General features: G+C 44.2%; 1 protein-coding gene across 1 annotated transcript; it reads right to left on the bottom strand.

Annotated features, from left to right (window-relative positions):
• Window positions 1-61: 61 nt before the first annotated feature.
• Window positions 62-9755, bottom strand: LOC119660115 (60S ribosomal protein L13a). The gene is made up of 3 exons (XM_038068504.1): window positions 9644-9755; window positions 8998-9238; window positions 62-460 (listed from the first exon to the last, which is right to left on the bottom strand). Exons 1-3 carry the CDS (start codon window positions 9662-9664, stop codon window positions 108-110), a joined length of 615 nt encoding a protein of 204 aa, XP_037924432.1. The 5' UTR covers window positions 9665-9755; the 3' UTR covers window positions 62-107.
• Window positions 9756-16405: the final 6650 nt, after the last annotated feature.

The following is a 16405-nucleotide window of genomic DNA, read 5'->3' as shown; positions in this document are numbered from 1 at the left end:
ATTCTAAGAAATCCAAACTTTTCCCCAAATATTCCAACAATGAAAAAAGCAAGACACGAAATGTTTTTATCTTTTTTTATTTGTAACCAAAAAATACGAACTATAGCTTATTCGTATCCATACGATTTAATGATCTTGTTGAAGGGTTCGGCCACCTTTGAGATCTTCTCCCTCGCTTGTACCGTCAACTTCTTCATGATCTTGTTGTGTGCCAATGTTACGCGCAACTTAGCCTTACGTTTACGTTCCAAGTTCTTCACCACGTTCTGGTAGTGCCAGCCAACCTCGCTTGATAGGCGACCAACTTGACAATATTTGCGGTCAGATCGCAGGCAGAGGATACGCATAGCGATTGGAACACATACACGGCGTCTCTTATCGTATGGTGGTGGAATACCATCGAAAACTCGTAGGCGTGCAAGAGCTGCTTGTCCACGCTTGGTTTTGTGTGGGATCATGCCTGGAAAGGAGGAAACGGTTGATTAGTCTTGTTGAATTAAAAAAAACTTTTAGAGAATGTTATCTTGAACGTCAGTTGAGTTTTTGTTACATTATAGTTTCAAATAATGTAGGTAAGGTAAAAAAATTATTCATCATGTGAAAATTTACTGTTTTCATAGAAAAATCAAAGCTTGAATTCCGAAAATGTAACTAAAAATACTGAAGTTGTGTCAAATTATGAGGAACGAACGCGGTCGCCCTTGTTGTGCTCCCTTCTTCTTTTTCTCCAGCCTTTGTCCCGTTCACAAATGGGGTCGACCCTCCATGATCGATTTCGCCACTTGGCCCTATCAAATGCTTAATCTGGATGGAATCACGAGGTTTTTAAATTCCCATCCAGCGTATCAAGCCGCCTCTCTCGCAGTTTCTTCAAGATCAGTGCAACCCCATATCGATTGTGGATATCCTCATTTCGAATGTGATCAAAACGTGTCACGCCACTAATCCAAAGCAACATCTTCGTCGCCATTATCACAAGACGCCGTTCATTGTCTTTTATAGTCGGCAACACTCTGAACGACAGCACGGACGACATTGCGTTAAATTTTAGATTTGAGATGTTCGTTGATACGTCAATCACAAAGAACACCAGTTGTGGAGCGCCACTTCATCGAGTTTGCGTTAATGCGTGAAGCAATTTGATAACGCAGTTCTCCATTGGCTGATAGCATTGACCCGAGATACTTAAATTGCTCAGTTCTGGGCAGGTCACTGTGCTGACAGTGAATGTGCCTGTTTCATGGGGATCGGTCGTCAAAAATTCAGTTTTAGTCAGATGCGGCGATTGTTTTATGGTCGAGAACCTTGTGGTAGAGGCATTTCTTTTCACGAACCTTAATTTCAACATCGTGATTCCAACGCCAAGTATCTCGGTCGATGTACCGCTTCCAATCTCTGCATAACAGACAAACTACTTTTATATCCATTCATTTTCTTATTTTAGAAGTGGAAGACTGCGATTAGGGCAGAACGAATCCAATATCAGCCTCTAAAGACAAGTCTCTCATGTGGTACAATATTGATTCAATTTGATTTCCATTACCGCTTTTTGCCGCTCTATTAAACAATTTTACACAGGAATGTTGCGAACGCAAAAATCTACAAATCTTCGTGGCCCCACAAATGATGAAGGGACAACAATTAGACGAGATGCATAACAATTCACACACGGTAGCCTCTGCAGCGAATTTTATATAAATGAATAATGAAAATGTTCACTTACGAAGTGCAAGCAGTCCATCAACTATTGAAAATTGACCGTAGAACGCCGTTAACATATGCTCGCGCCATGCTGGCACTTAATAACAAAGTGCTAGTTTTGTCAAAATGAGTCATTAGACCTGAATAAACTAAATGTCCACTCCCGGAGCTCTGAGAATCCCTGTTTTTTTGATAAAGATTGATTATATCCACTTCAGGTCATTGTATATGTATGATATGATGTATCATCGATCCACTCCATTCCAAGTAAACAGAGGCCAAAAAATTACTGTAGCCACAATTAACGAATTTCTAATCCAGAATTGGATGAATTAGGACAGGAAAATATGCGTTTCCAGCAAGAAAACACAAATGCATACACAGCACGCGACACAGTGCACATTCTGACGGCGGCGTTCCAAAGCAATTTGATATGTTTTCGATGATATTCAATGGTTGAGAATATCATCGAATTTACCCGTCCGTATGTAAATAAGCTAAAGACTCCAGAACCCTCCGCTCCACGGCAGACTTTGGATGACCTTTACGGGTGGCTTGAATTCGACACTTGTCTAATCCAAATTCCATCCGAATATCACGGCTGAACATGTCTACTATTCGCAACGGACTTCTAAAGTGGTCGTCAGTCCCAGCATACAGCTTGATGTCATCTAAGTACATCAAGTATGTCAGTTCGCACTTAGCACGTAGGCCATATTTAATTGCAAAACCGTGCGCTCTAGCATCATTCAGCAGCCATGAAAGGAGATTCAGTGCCATGCAAACCAGAGGGGACTCAACGAATCCCCCTCGAATATGCCCCTCCGTATACGAATGGACTCTGAGGTATTAGATGTACGCACTGATAAGGTGGTATGCCACCCTTCCACGACTATCACCAAAAACTTTATTAGTTTCGGATCAATGCAATACAGAAGTGGGATATCGATTAGCAGGTATGTGGAGCGCTATCAAAACCACCGTCTTCTTCTTAGAGATAACGTAAGTAATTCCCGCAGTGAGGAAGAGTGGAAATTCCTCCGGCCGACTCATGACCTCATTTATGCTGTGTGACAACCGATCATGTGTACTGGTGAACTTTTTGTACCAGAAGATCTGCAACCGATTCAGACCTGGACCGCCCCAGTTCTTCAAGCTGTTTATGGCTCGTCGACTTCCTCTTCGGCAACATCCGCAAAATTCATGCCAGGCATATTGACATGGCGGTGATCCGCATGCTGGGCGGGTAACCCCCAAAGTCCACGCCAATACTCTTGCGCTTCAGTTACCGAAAACTGCACTGTCTCTGTTGGGATTCGTTGAGAGATCTGAAAAAGTTCCAGTGGTTCCTCGCGTACGTTGCATTCTGGACACGTCTGGAGTGATTTTTGCCATACCGTCGTAACCCACTGCAAATGAGAGAAAGTTTCTGCTTTAATGTGTCCAGAATTTCAACTACGGGTGCCTCACTGGGGATGGCATAGTTCCGGTAAACCCTCTGCACTTTGTGTCTCACCCGTCTGCTGGCGCTGCCAGTGCTGATCTGGATCAGTTTATCAATATACTGCCTTAGTGAGCCGACGTTCCAGACGAATTTTCCATGGTGGATCTCTTCAGTCACTCAAACCGATAACACGAAAGCGAAATCTTCTGACCGTACAATCTGACTGCCGTAACTACACCATAATACGCAAGCGATTCTAGTTGCAGCAGGGACATATCAGCACACAGTCGAGATTTAATGTCATCATTGATTTGAAATAGAATTCCCGGAGTTGCTCGAGATACATAGAGCCTGGGACTACCTGGTCTATGCAAAGGATCCATTTCCGAGAAATCTATACACGCTCTTGGGAATTCGTCCCGAACCTCAACAAGAGTGCAACAAGGGGCGGAAAGATGTTGTACCCGGCCTTGCCTTTATTTCGTAGTAGGAGCGGATGATTTCAGTCCACTTCATCCGCTGCCTGCACGAACCTGCTAAAGTGGTCGCCAACAGCTGCAGCAGGTGAAACAATGCTCTTGTTCGTCGTGGCGCCTAGACGTCGAACCGCTCCACGACTAGCGGTTTCGACGCCATGCTGTCCATTACGGGAGCTTAATCCAGACACCAAGTCAGACGACTCCCGCCGGTTATCCGTACCGGAACTCAAATTTCTTCTTCTTCTCATTATCAATTATCATGTTTTCATTCTTTATTACCATTTTTATTTTATGATTTTTATTTACGAATTCTTCTGATTTTTTTTTATTTTGTGATTTACCCATTTATCGTTTTTACATGGAAATATACTTGTGTCATAAAGTATAATTAACTTCGTTAACTCTTTTTATTTGAGGACTCCTTTCGTCTCTCCTCCTTAGCCCAGCTCCATGCGCGCGATCGAGCTGTGGTTCTTTTGTGTTTCATTTTAGGTTTTAGTTCGCGTTTTGGTTGAAATCGTTAGACTTCCGCGAATCCCTGTTTGTGCGGCTATTTTCAAGATCCAGTGTGGACCCACGTATCGGTATAGATACGTGAATTTTGTATAATGACGTGTGAGGGATCGTAGTACTCAAACCCTCCCCATTCCCGAGCCTGGCTAACACAGAGGCGTGCAAGCATGTGTTGACTGAGTGCTGCGATGGAACGTCCGTATTTGCGGACGGACCTTCACGATCAGTTTCGCCAACTTTTTAGGTTTTTGGGATAGCTCCTCGAGGTCGTCTTTGGCCACTCAGGATGGTCGTTTTGATCATCTAATTTTCCTTTAATTTATTATAGGACAATGACAGACGGACTTGTTTTAGGCATAATGTTCATGCTTTTGTTGAGAAGATAGACTTCGACCGGTGAGGGACTGGATGTCAAGGGGGTTTTTTAAACTAACAATTCCCTTCCTTCCCTGCTCTGCGAGAGTATTGGAAAAACAAATTTACTTCTCAAACGAAATTCTACGTTCGAAAATTAAAGCCACGACACATGTTGTTAACTCTAATTTCCAAGCTTCTCCCATTTCTCCTAATTTTCGAGCGAATACTGTATCTCAACACCAACATCAAATTGGGGCTGTTCCGTGACAATGTTCTCTCTGTGCTAATATACAGGTGTAGTGCATGGAAAGTGTCCGCCACTGTCATGTGGAAACTCACCTTTCATCAATTCATGTATGCCTCGTCTTATCGGAGTATTCTATAACAAATGAAGAATTTTCTCGGCGTACGGAGCAAACGCTCGTCAACGTGTTAATCAAAAAGTGAAAGTAGCAGTAGATAGGATCAGAAGGCGGAAGTGACAGTGGATAGGTCACATGCCTGCAACTTCATTGTTGAATATGCCATGCAATGATTCCCAATATGGTCGACGAGTGGGCCAACCAAGAAACGCATGGTGCAGAATAGTACAGGAGCGCAAGACTCTCGGGAAGTCCTGAAGGGAGCCAAAGTACATATTATGACATACTATACCATACCCCAACCGTAAACAGAGCGTGAGTAGACGTTATACTGTATGGTCTACCCCTACACGATCAGTAGATCAGACTGACGGACTGATGAATACTCTAATTTTTGAATAAAATCTGTCAGCCCGGCTGGCTTGATGATATGCTGAGTGCAATGCAGTTGTCAATGTGTTGTTCACAATAGTTCGGATGTTGGAATACATGAAACAAAAAATTTTTATCGTTTTGTTTGTACTAACTAAAGACCTTAGTCCATCAATCAAGGTAGGTCTATTGTCCTCTGGCAGAATAAAAATTAGTAAAAGGATTAGCACATTAAATTACGTCGTATGTCGGGACCTAATTTTTCAACAAAAAACCGCAATTGAGAGTAGTTACTACCGAAAATTTCAAAACAAGGCTCAAAACACGGAGAACAGGATCGATTACAAATTTGAACCCCGAGAAAAAGATAATTCTTTCAGCTAGTAGCTGGAAAGTGCGCTGCTACGCTAAGGAAAACGAAAGAATTGGAAAAAATTAACGTTTGTCGTTTGAAATTTCGCTCTAAATACGTAAGTCAATGCCCAACAAATTACCACAAATTGAAGTGGAAGAAACCATCCTTTTCGACTGTCATTCGAACGCCCATTGTTTTTCCACGTACCCATCACGCGGCCAAGATTTCCGAACCCTCGAATAATTTGTAGATTCTGTTCTGCTGATTCAAAATTTCCATTTCTATTTTGCTTCCATGGGGGACCGATGAACGAAAAAAATTCTTACATGGTTTGCTGTCGTATGTAGGTCCCAGGGCGAAACGTGGATTGGTACCCACAATGGAGCATAAAATCTGGGAAACGCCTGCTGAACAAACACCAACAGCTCTACTACCAAGCCCTATCTCCACCTCCACGTGGTCACCGCTGGAAGTTCTTTCTTAAAGAAAAGGTGCAGACGAAGAAGGATGAAGGCGAGTCTCCCGCGCCTAAAAACGGCACAAATTGTACCAACTGATCCTCCAGGTTGGGTAGGGCTGACAACCCTACACGGAAGACAACTTGTTACGAAGCCACAACAAGAGCCTCGGACTGGATTGATATAACCGCGAACTCGGCAACGAAAACGGAATAAAGATTTGCGCATTTTCTCATCGAACGTGCGCTCCTTGTACACGCAATTAGCCGATACCCTGTCCCAATATAAGGCTGATGTAACAGCGTTACACGAAATGCATTGGACAGGGACCGGTGGAGTCGCTACACCATATATTATAGTGGCCATCCAGTAAACCATGTGCTCGGAGTAGGTTTCTTAGTCCTGAAACCTGCTGTTATCGGCTTTGAAAACATAATTAAACCGCTAGACACTACGCTTGTGACGCAAATTTAGAAATATAAGCCTCATTAACGTTCACGCCCCTACAGAGTCGGAGAAGGATACCTTCTCCCATAGCTTACATCAAAATACAAATGCCGGACTGCCTACAACTAGCAGTGTCACACGAAATGGTTGTTGGAAGTACCTGGTTTGCGCGGCAAGCGGTTCACAAACAAACGTGGGCCTCTCCAGACGGGACCACTTGCAACCAAATTGACAACATGCTGATTGACAGCCCTCCGCAACACCTAGAAGAGGGAAATGGATGCCGCAATAACCGCAGTTATCAGAGATCATGGAGATGAAGCATCAACATATGATCTTCACAACCTCCTGAAGAACGTTATCATTGATACGGCCACAAAGATACTTGGCCCCAGCCGCAAGAAAAGTAGGAACGGCTGGTTTGACGATGAATGTAAGCTAGCAACGGAACCGAAGAATGCTGCACACAGAGTAATGTTGCATTCTCAAAGGACGCGGGCACGCGCGAGGACTTATCACGAACTTCAGCAAGCGGACAAGCGACTTTACAGACGGAAAAAGAAGCCTGGGAGAATCAACTGGTCTGCATACACGAAATATACAGGGAGCAATCGCACCAGGCGCGGAAGTTTTACCAACAAGTCAGCAGAATGAAGCCTTACACACCTCGATGCTCATCCCGCCGAGACAAAGAGGGAAATCCGATTTCCAACAGAATGGGCATATTGCAGCGATGGGTTGAATACTTTGATGAACTGCTGAACAATCAAAACATCGGCGAGTTGGAGATCCCGCCAACTGAAGACGACGAACAAATACCGCCACCAAGTATAGGAGAAACAGTCCGTGTAATTCAACGGCTTAAAAATCATAATTCGCCAGGAGCCGATGGAATTAAAGCCGAATTGGTTAAATATGGAGGCGACCAGTTACACCAGGTGGTTCATCAATTTTTGCTCCAGGTACGGGGGCAGCGAATCAATGCCTAACGACTGGCAACGAGGCATTATCTGTCTCATACATAAAAGGGGGATATCAAGCAGTGCAGCAATTATAGAGGTATCACGTTGCTGAGTACCATCTATAAGATATTCTCCGCTATCTTGCTGGGCCGGATAGCCCCATACGCCCAGAACATCATTGGCCCATACCAAAGAGGCTTCACTCTAGGCAAATCAGCAACAGATTAGATTTTCTCTCTGCGACAAGCGATGGAAAAACTGTTGGAATATGGACAACAGTTGCACCATCTGTTCATCGACTTTAAAGCCGTCTATAATAGCATAGCCAGGGTAAAACTGTGCACGGCCATGAGATAATTCGGTATCCCGACGAAATTAATAAGACTGACTAGGCTGACCCTGACCAATGTGCGAGGCCAGATAAAAGCAGCAGAATCACTTTCAAGAGCATTCGACATCAACAACGGTTACGACAAGGGGATGCCCTATCATGCGTCCTCTTTAACCTGGCCCTCGAGAAAATGACCCGTGATGCTGAGGTAAATGCAAGAGGTATGATCTTCTTTAAGTCCACCCAGCTGTTGGCCTATGCTGACGATATCGACATCATGGGAAGAACCACCCGAGACGTACCAACTGCCTTCATCCAGAATGAGCAGGCAGCCAACAGAGCCTGTTTCAGCTTACAAAGACTGTTCCGCTCGAAACGTCTCACCATAGAGTTAAAGCTCTTACTGTACCAGGCAATGATCTTGCCAATCCTCATGTATTCCTCGGAAACTTGGGTTCTTAGCAAGAAGAATTGCGAACTCTTGGCCGCGTTCGAGAGAAGAATCCTCCGAAAAATGCTTGGCCTCCTACATGAGGAAGGACGACTCCGTAGCCTACATAACGAAGAAATCTATGAGCGATACCATGACCAAGTTGTGGATAAAATCCGGCTCAATAGGTTACAGTAGGCGGGTCACTTAATCCGTATGGAAGAGGATGATCCAGCCCGGAAAGTCTATAAGAGCAATATCTATGGTAGAAAAAGAAGACGAGGACCCTGCCTGAGACCGAGTGATGGCGTAGGTCAGGACGCCAGACAGTTTTTAGGGATATCCAATTGGTGGACTTCGGCGCAAAACCAGGATGTTTGGAATTCCTTATTAAAGCAGGCCTAGACCGGATACCGATTGTTGGCCGCTGATGATGATGATGAAAGTCAGCCACATAGTAACTGAAATTAGGGCCACAACCACCCAAAGTAGATGCGACACATTCAGGAAAAAAATAATGGAACTAAAAGGCTTGAATATGGTGTTTCTAGATGCAACGCAAATGTAAGATTTCTGTCCTGAACTCCTTGTTCCGAAACGTGGTTGCAATGATTGATCCCTTTAAATATCTTTGCATGGCAGGATGCTCATGGTATTAATCACTTTAACTAACTTGAAATTGAATGGACACATTTCCAGACTTCTCCAAGCACAAACCCCTTCAAAAAACTAAATTCAAGCTTTGATTCCTGCAAAATATAATTCTAATTGAAACAATATACATACCACGAACGGCTTTGTAGAAGATCCTTGATGGAGCGCGGAAATGGTATGGACCGCGGGCCGGGTTCACATTGCAACGCTTCCTCAGGTATGCCAAGTATTTCACTTTGTTTCTGTAGAAGTGTCCCGACAGATTCAGCTCCTCACATCGTACAACGGCTACCTTGCCGCCTTGCAGCAGATACTTTGCAACAACCGATGCCAATCGGCCGACCAAGTGGCCTCGGCCATCAATTACAATGGCCTAAAACGAAAAATTGAGACAATTAGCAAGACCACTCTCTGTACCCATACAAATTGGAGGTTATGTTCGAATGCAGCGCAAACATGCACTCGTCCTTCGGCTTCTACAGGAATTAATAAGAATCTCCTCACATACGCAAGAAGTTGGAAACAGCCAGTAGCACTTTCAATTCTCGACTGTAATTCTCAGATATCCGCTTTGGAAACGGCCACTACCGGGTGAAAACAAATGCCAAGTGCCACACGTGTAATACGTCAAAACATGAGATGAACTTATTCAACCACTTTTCGCTACATTTTCACAACACTTTCTAGTAATTTTTATCAATTCCTGTAGCCAGAAGGCTTAGTCGCCCATTTTTCATCAAATCAAAAACTAATTTCGCGTGTTAAACCCGAGACTCACCCTATTTGTTAAACCAGTCATTATATCGAACCAATCGAAAAGAATGGCCGCCAAGAAAGACCCGTCAGCGGAAGTTTCGCTTTTGACATGAATCAATGAACGAAGAACCGATTGTAACCGTTTAGAGTTCAATGGAATATGAATGTAGCGTTCAACTAAAATATGCCGAGTTATATTTTATATTTTAATTTAGTGACAAATTATCAGCGGCACGTGCGTACAGTATCTGTCCATTGGATTATGATCGCTAAGAAAATTTGCAAAGTTTCAAATTCGAGCAGCAGCAATAAAATCCAAAGTTTTGAATATAGATTAACAAAACATGATTTTATCACTGAATTGAACAACCTAGTACCTGTATGTTCAATAAGTTTTGCGGTTCGATAAGAGATTCAGATTTATTTATTGAGCAAAGAAAAGAAATACATAAGACTAATTAAGTATGTAGCGCTAACCCATGGAAATATCCGGCCTAGCGGGTTACACGTTATAAAGTGAAAACGGTGGTGCATGTCAATGCACATTTGACATAACATGTCCTTAAACCTAAGAATAATTTATAATTTACAACTAAACAAACATAACACAAAATAGTACTCCGTACTGGAAAACCGGAAAAAGGGACCGATGGACAGGATTGTTCGACGGGTTTGAAGTAAAGCGTAGTGAGAAAGGGCTACCTTTTACTCGATTTAGACCTGTGCAAGGACAGTAACCCAAGGCGGGAGGGCTGAAGATGACTGTGGGATTGCGCGGCATGTATTGAGGAGCCTAATTGGTAGAAAGAAGGACCTTAATTTAGGGAAGAAGTTAATGCTTGCAGATATCACATATTGTACAGGCTAATTAATGTCTATTGTCTTAATCTGGACTAAATAAAGAAAAATAATGAAAGGTGATCTACACCTGCACGGGGATTGACTGCCGGAACATTGGACTTACGCAGTTAACCTCTGTGAAAGTCCGGGCAGGAGCTTTGATGAAAGGAGGGGATGAAGGAGGAAGGGGGGCGTGATAGTTGAGAGGAGAATTACTGTCCGATTGAAGAGCCAGCCCTGACACGTACTACCTCTGCTCGCGTAACAATGCATTGCGTTTAGCGAAATTTTTTATCAGCGGGTTAGGGTGGGACAGCCACTTTTCCAGTCTGACGTGCGGCAACTTGATCATGTGGGATTATTATGGGACAAACCCTGGAAAGGTCGTACAGGAAAGAGTTTTGATGAAATTTTAGGTTTGGTCTTCTGTATTTGGCTGTATAATAAGGTTTTGATTGCAGGGAACAGGGCACGGGAGGAGGTTTTTTAAGGCAGCTGAGATCTTAGAGGCATTGGCAATAGCAGATCTGACGTGAGGGTTGGATTTAAGTTTGCTGTTGAGGGAGATTCCCAGGTATTTAATGTTTGGTTTCGGCTTGAGTGTGTGATTGGCAATGCGTAAATGCAGGCTTTTGCTTTCTGGCGCTGTACGCCAGTGGAACTTCCCACTGGGGTTTCTGAAGCAAGTAACCTCAGACTTAAGGGAACTAACGGTAAGGGTCCACCGGTTAAAATAAGCGATGACCCTATTGGTTAGGAGATTGAGAGAGAGGGAGGCTAGTGAGGGTCTGAGACCACTCGCATATAGAATGGTGTCATCAGCGAAGAGGATCCCTTCTGACCAGGGAGGAACATTGTCGTTGGGGGAAAAGGGCGGGTGAAGGGCTGCTTGAGTTGCCGTTGGCGTGGGAGGGAGACGAATATCGTGGAGGAAGATTTTAAAAAGTTTGGGGCCTAGAATAGATCCCTGAGGGAGTCCTCAGTTTACCGGCAAATCGATGGAGCGAAGTCCATCGAAGCGCACGTGGCAAGTTCTGTTGGAGATGAAGTCTCCGGGGATTCTGAATAAGGGGAGGGGGCAATTGGACTGAATTAGTTTGTAGAGCAATCTCTCTTTCCAAACTGATTCAAATGCCTTTTCGAGATCTAAGGCGCAGGCTACGGTGCAATGCCTGTTTTCCAGTTGGTTGAGGAAATGGTCTTGCAGGTACAGGATTGCCTGCTCGGTGGATCTGAGGTTTTCGAAGCCGAATTGATTAAATGGAGTGATAGGGGAGTAGTGTCTCCTGAGGTGGCTTAGTAGGATACGTTGGAAGATTTTTCCAATATTCGAAAGAAGAGAGATAGGCCTCACATCTTTGAGATCACCCGAGCACCCCTCCTTAGGGATAGGTATGAGGAGGACTGATTTCCAAGATACTGGGAAGTGGCCGTTGTTTAGGCAGTTGTTGAACAGAATGGCGAGACGTTCACTTATGGTAGGCGCACACTTCCGCAGAACAAAGTTAGAGATGCCATCGGGGCCTGAAGATTTTTTATTGTTGCACCGGGGGATTGCAAGTTCGACTTCTTCTAGGGAAGTAAAGAAGGAGGTGAACAGGCCTCGTCTGACTATATCAGCCGGGCAACTGGGGGAAAAAGGGCAAAGGTAAGACCCTTTCAAGCTCAACCTTTTATCGCTGACAGTATTGGCGACCACCGAGTCCCAGATGGGGTCCGCTGGCGATTTGAGGAGTCGCACTGGAGGTTACCTATTTTTATTGGGATTTGGTTGAAGCTACAGGGTCTACAAATAAGTTCTGTCGGTTTTCACAATAGATGGTGTAGCTTGTTTTTTATCCCATTGAACCACATTTCCAAACATTCATCGGAAAGCTACTGTCAATAAGCACAAACGTCAGTATAAATTATTTAATTAAAGTGTAAACAACAATACTTTTTTCATCAGCGAAAATGGCCAATTTTGTACCAAATATCGTGTTTTTGCGGGGAGTTCTACTTCATTATTTCATTCTGAAGAAAAAGCAACCGAAAGTCATCGCATTTTGGTGGAAGTTTATGGTGACCATGCTCTATCTGAGCGAACGTGTCAGAGGTGGTTTGGACGGTTTAAAAGTGGCGATTTTGACTTGGAAGACGAAGAGCGCGCCGGACGGCCAACAATTTTTGAAGATGAAGAATTAGAGGCATTGCTCGACCAAGATCCATCGCAAACACAAGAAGAACTTGGAAAAACACTTAGAGTCACTCAGCAAGCCATTTCCCACCGTTTAAAAGCAATGGGAATGATCCGAAAGGTCGGAAATTGGGTTCCGTATGAACTGAAGCCAAGAGATGTCGAACGCCGTTTTTTCACGCGCGAACAACTGCTCCAACGACAAGAAAGGAAGGCTTTTCTGCATCGAATAGTTACTGGTGATGAAAAGTGGATCCATTACGATAATCCCAAGCGCCGGGCAACGTGGGGATACCCCGGCCATGCCTCATCATCGACGGCCAAAGCGAATATTCATGGTGAGAAGATCATGCTGTGTATATGGTGGGACCAGCTGGGTCCTCTACCGACGTCAAATGATGCGTTTGAGCCGCGAACTCAAGAAAAAACGGCCGCAATACCAGCAAAGGCATGATAAAGTTATTTTGCAACATGACAATGCTCGTCCACATGTTGCACAGCCCGTTAAAACATATCTAGAGACGTTGAAATGGGAAGTCCTACCCCACCCGCTGTACTGTCCAGACATTGCTCCTTCTGATTACTATTTGTTCCGGTCGCTGCAGCATAGCCTGGCTGACCAGCACTTCTCCAATTACGAGGAACTCAAAAAATGGCTCTATGAGTGGATAGCGGCCAAGCCGGCCAATTTTTGGCGCGATGGTATCTATGAATTGCCTGAAAGATGGAAGAAAGTTGTGGCTAGCGATGGGCAATACTTTGAACAATGAATGTATAACCAATTTTTCACAATAAAGCTTCAAATTTAACAAAAAACCGACAGAACTTATTTGTAGGCCCTATAATAGAAGATTTTTTTCTTGCAGCCAATCGATTAATTATTGAGAAAACTTGTGGGCGACTCGATAAGAAATATTTTTTTTTTTTGTAACGTTGGTACACTCTTTATATGTATATATATATGTATGTGAAGTTTTATTCTAATCTGTCAATTCTTTCTTTGATTACAAGCCATTTAGGATCGACTGGCTCCAGTATTTTTTTTACAATGGAAAAAATCAAGTATCGTGCAGTGATTGAGTTTTTATTTTTGGGAGGTTTGAAAGCAAAGGAAATTTATGAATGGGTGTTGAAAGTGTATAAGGACTCTTCACCTTTGATAAGTACAGTAGAAAGTTGGCTTGCTGAAATTAAACGTGGTCGTACAAGCCTTGAAAACGGTCCACGTGATGGACGTCCAAAAACAGCAACAACACCAGAAATCGTAGAAAAAATCTAGGATATCGTATTGGAAAATCGTCGAGTAACTGAAAGAAATTTAGTAGTAGTCGTAGGCATCTCATTGGGCAGTAAAAGCAATATTTTGACTGAAGTATTGGGTTTCAGAAAGCTGTGCGCACAATGGGTGCCGCATTTGGAGGGAGACGTTGCGGATGTCAGTTAACACTAACAAACTGAATGCAGTCTACAGGAGAACAGCCCTGAGGGTATGCTCTGCCTTCAGGACTGTCTCAGATGATGCAGCATTCGTCATCTTTGGAATGATGCCCATTGATATCTTGGCAGATCAGATGGTGAATATATACAATGCGAAGCCAATCTCTCCCTTATTGCAGGTGAAGAACGCTGAGAGGGAGAGATCCATAAATAGATGGCAAGAGCGGTGGGAACGCTCGGGAAAGGATCGGTGGACTCCCAGGCTCATTCCTGCTATCAAGGAGTGGTTGGAGAGACGACACGGTGAGATTAATTATAATCTCACCCAGTTTCTCACGGGGCATGGAGGATATCGCCAATACCTACACAGGTTTAAATTCGAGACCTCACCCGACTGTCCAAATTGCGATGGAATCCCAGAAGGAGGAATTTAGAGGACACTCTAGGAGAGGTGCCGGTACCAGAAAATCTGGTTCCGAAAATATTAGCACATTAAGAAAATTGGAATGCGGTTAACTCGATGATTGCATTTATCCAAACCAAACTGCGAAAGGCAGAGGAGAGAAGAAAAGCGCGGTGGCGTGCGCCGCGTATAGAAGAAAGGTGACTAAGCTAGAATGAGGTGACCCCCATGATGTAATACCTTAGGGTGGCTCCGCGGGGCAGGGAGGAGTCGGGGGGTGGTTTTAGTGGGTAAAAATCCCACACGCTGGTGTGTCCAGACCAGTGTCCTTTGAAGATTTCCATCTCTTGAAAAAAAAAGAAAGACAGGCAGACGGAACCCAGGAGTACGTTATCTCTGCGGGTATCCCACAAGGCTCCGTACTAGGCCCGCTGCTGTGAAACATCATGTACAATGATGTACTTAATTTTTCCCTTCTGGAGGAAGTCACGGTGGTGGGCTACGCCGACGATATAGTTTGGTTGTGGTTGCAAAGCACCTTGAAGATGCTGAGTTATACTCATGCGAAGCGATCAGCGCTGTTAAGGGTTGACTAGAGAGTTCTGGTCTGACATTTGCGGAGGAAAAAACGGAAGCGGTCCTCATCACCAAGCGCCGTAAAAGAAATTTTGTCCGTATTCAAATTGGGAATCATATCATCACTTCTAAGTCTGACATCAAATACTTGGGAGTGATGATAGACGGGAAGCTTAGCTATAGGCCACACGTGCAGTATCTTTATGACAAAGCATCCACTGCGGGTGTAGCCCTGGCAAGGATGATGCCGAACGTGGGAGGGCCACGGCATGCTTCCAGGTTGCTTATAGTTAGGGTAGTGAGCTCTATCCTGCTCTATGTAGCTTTAACATTTAACGCTAGCAAACTGAGTTCAGTCTACACAATAACAGCCCTTAGGGTGTGCTCGGCATTTAGGACTGTCTCAGAGGATGCAGTATTCGTCATCTGTGGAATGATGCCCATTGACATCTTGGCAGATGAGACGACGAATATATATAATGCGAAGTCGATCTCTCCTTTATCGCAGGCGAAGAACGCCGAAAGGGAAAGATCTCTAAATAGATGGCAAGAGCGCTAGATACGCTCGGGAAAGGGTCGGTGGACACACAGACTCATCCCTGCCATCAAGAAGTGGTTGGAGAGACGACACGGTGAGATTAACTATAATCTTACTCAGTTTCTCACGGGGCATGGAGGATATCGCCAGTACCTGTTCAGGTTTAAACTAGATACCTCATCCGATTGTCGAAACTGCGATGGAGTCCCCGAGGACCCAGAGCATGTATTCTTCCTGGAGGAAAGGAAGGACTTAGAGGAGACTCTAGGAGAGGTGCTCGTACCAGAGAATCTGGTGCAAACAATGTTGGTATGTCAGGAAGACTGGGATGCGATCAACTCCATGGTCGTCTCTATCCAGAACAAATTGCGAAAGGCAGAGGAGACTAGAAAATCGCGGTTACGGACGCCGCGTAGAGACGAAAAGGGACCAAGCTAAAATGAGCTGACTCCGCCCCGTGATGTAATACCGTATGGTGGTTCCACGGGGCTTGAGAGTGCTTTGAAGATTTCCACCTCCTCCAAAAAAAAGACAGACAGACGGACAGACATCGACTCAATAAAGTTTTGTTTCACACCAAACCTTAAAAATTACAACAAATGAATGAGCGTTCTAAAATGTATTTTCTATAAAAACATATACCCCTTTATTCGGACGGCGGGTGATCGATTAGCTATCAATTATATTCGCGGTCTAAATTTTAAATCGATGCGTTCTACCCACGTGCCCTCTAGCGATGGTTTCCGCAACATGCGGACATTCACACTCTCGACCATATAAATCAGTCATTCCCAGCGGCGAATGACAGCTCATC

Source organism: Hermetia illucens, chromosome 6, assembly GCF_905115235.1.
Source record: "Hermetia illucens chromosome 6, iHerIll2.2.curated.20191125, whole genome shotgun sequence".
Taxonomy (NCBI): domain Eukaryota; kingdom Metazoa; phylum Arthropoda; class Insecta; order Diptera; family Stratiomyidae; genus Hermetia; species Hermetia illucens.
The sequence above is the reverse complement of the archived record's forward strand: the minus strand, read 5'-3'. Positions and strand labels throughout refer to the sequence as shown.

Bases quoted from the DNA above. Each gene is read 5' to 3' on its own strand.
- LOC119660115 (XM_038068504.1), bottom strand. From the start codon at position 9,664: ATGACTGGTTTAACAAATAGG. The intron at 9,239-9,643 runs GTGAGTCTCGGG...TTTTCGTTTTAG, and splicing joins TGACTGGTTTAACAAATAGG to GCCATTGTAATTGATGGCCG. The intron at 461-8,997 runs GTATGTATATTG...CCTCCTTTCCAG, and splicing joins CTTCTACAAAGCCGTTCGTG to GCATGATCCCACACAAAACC.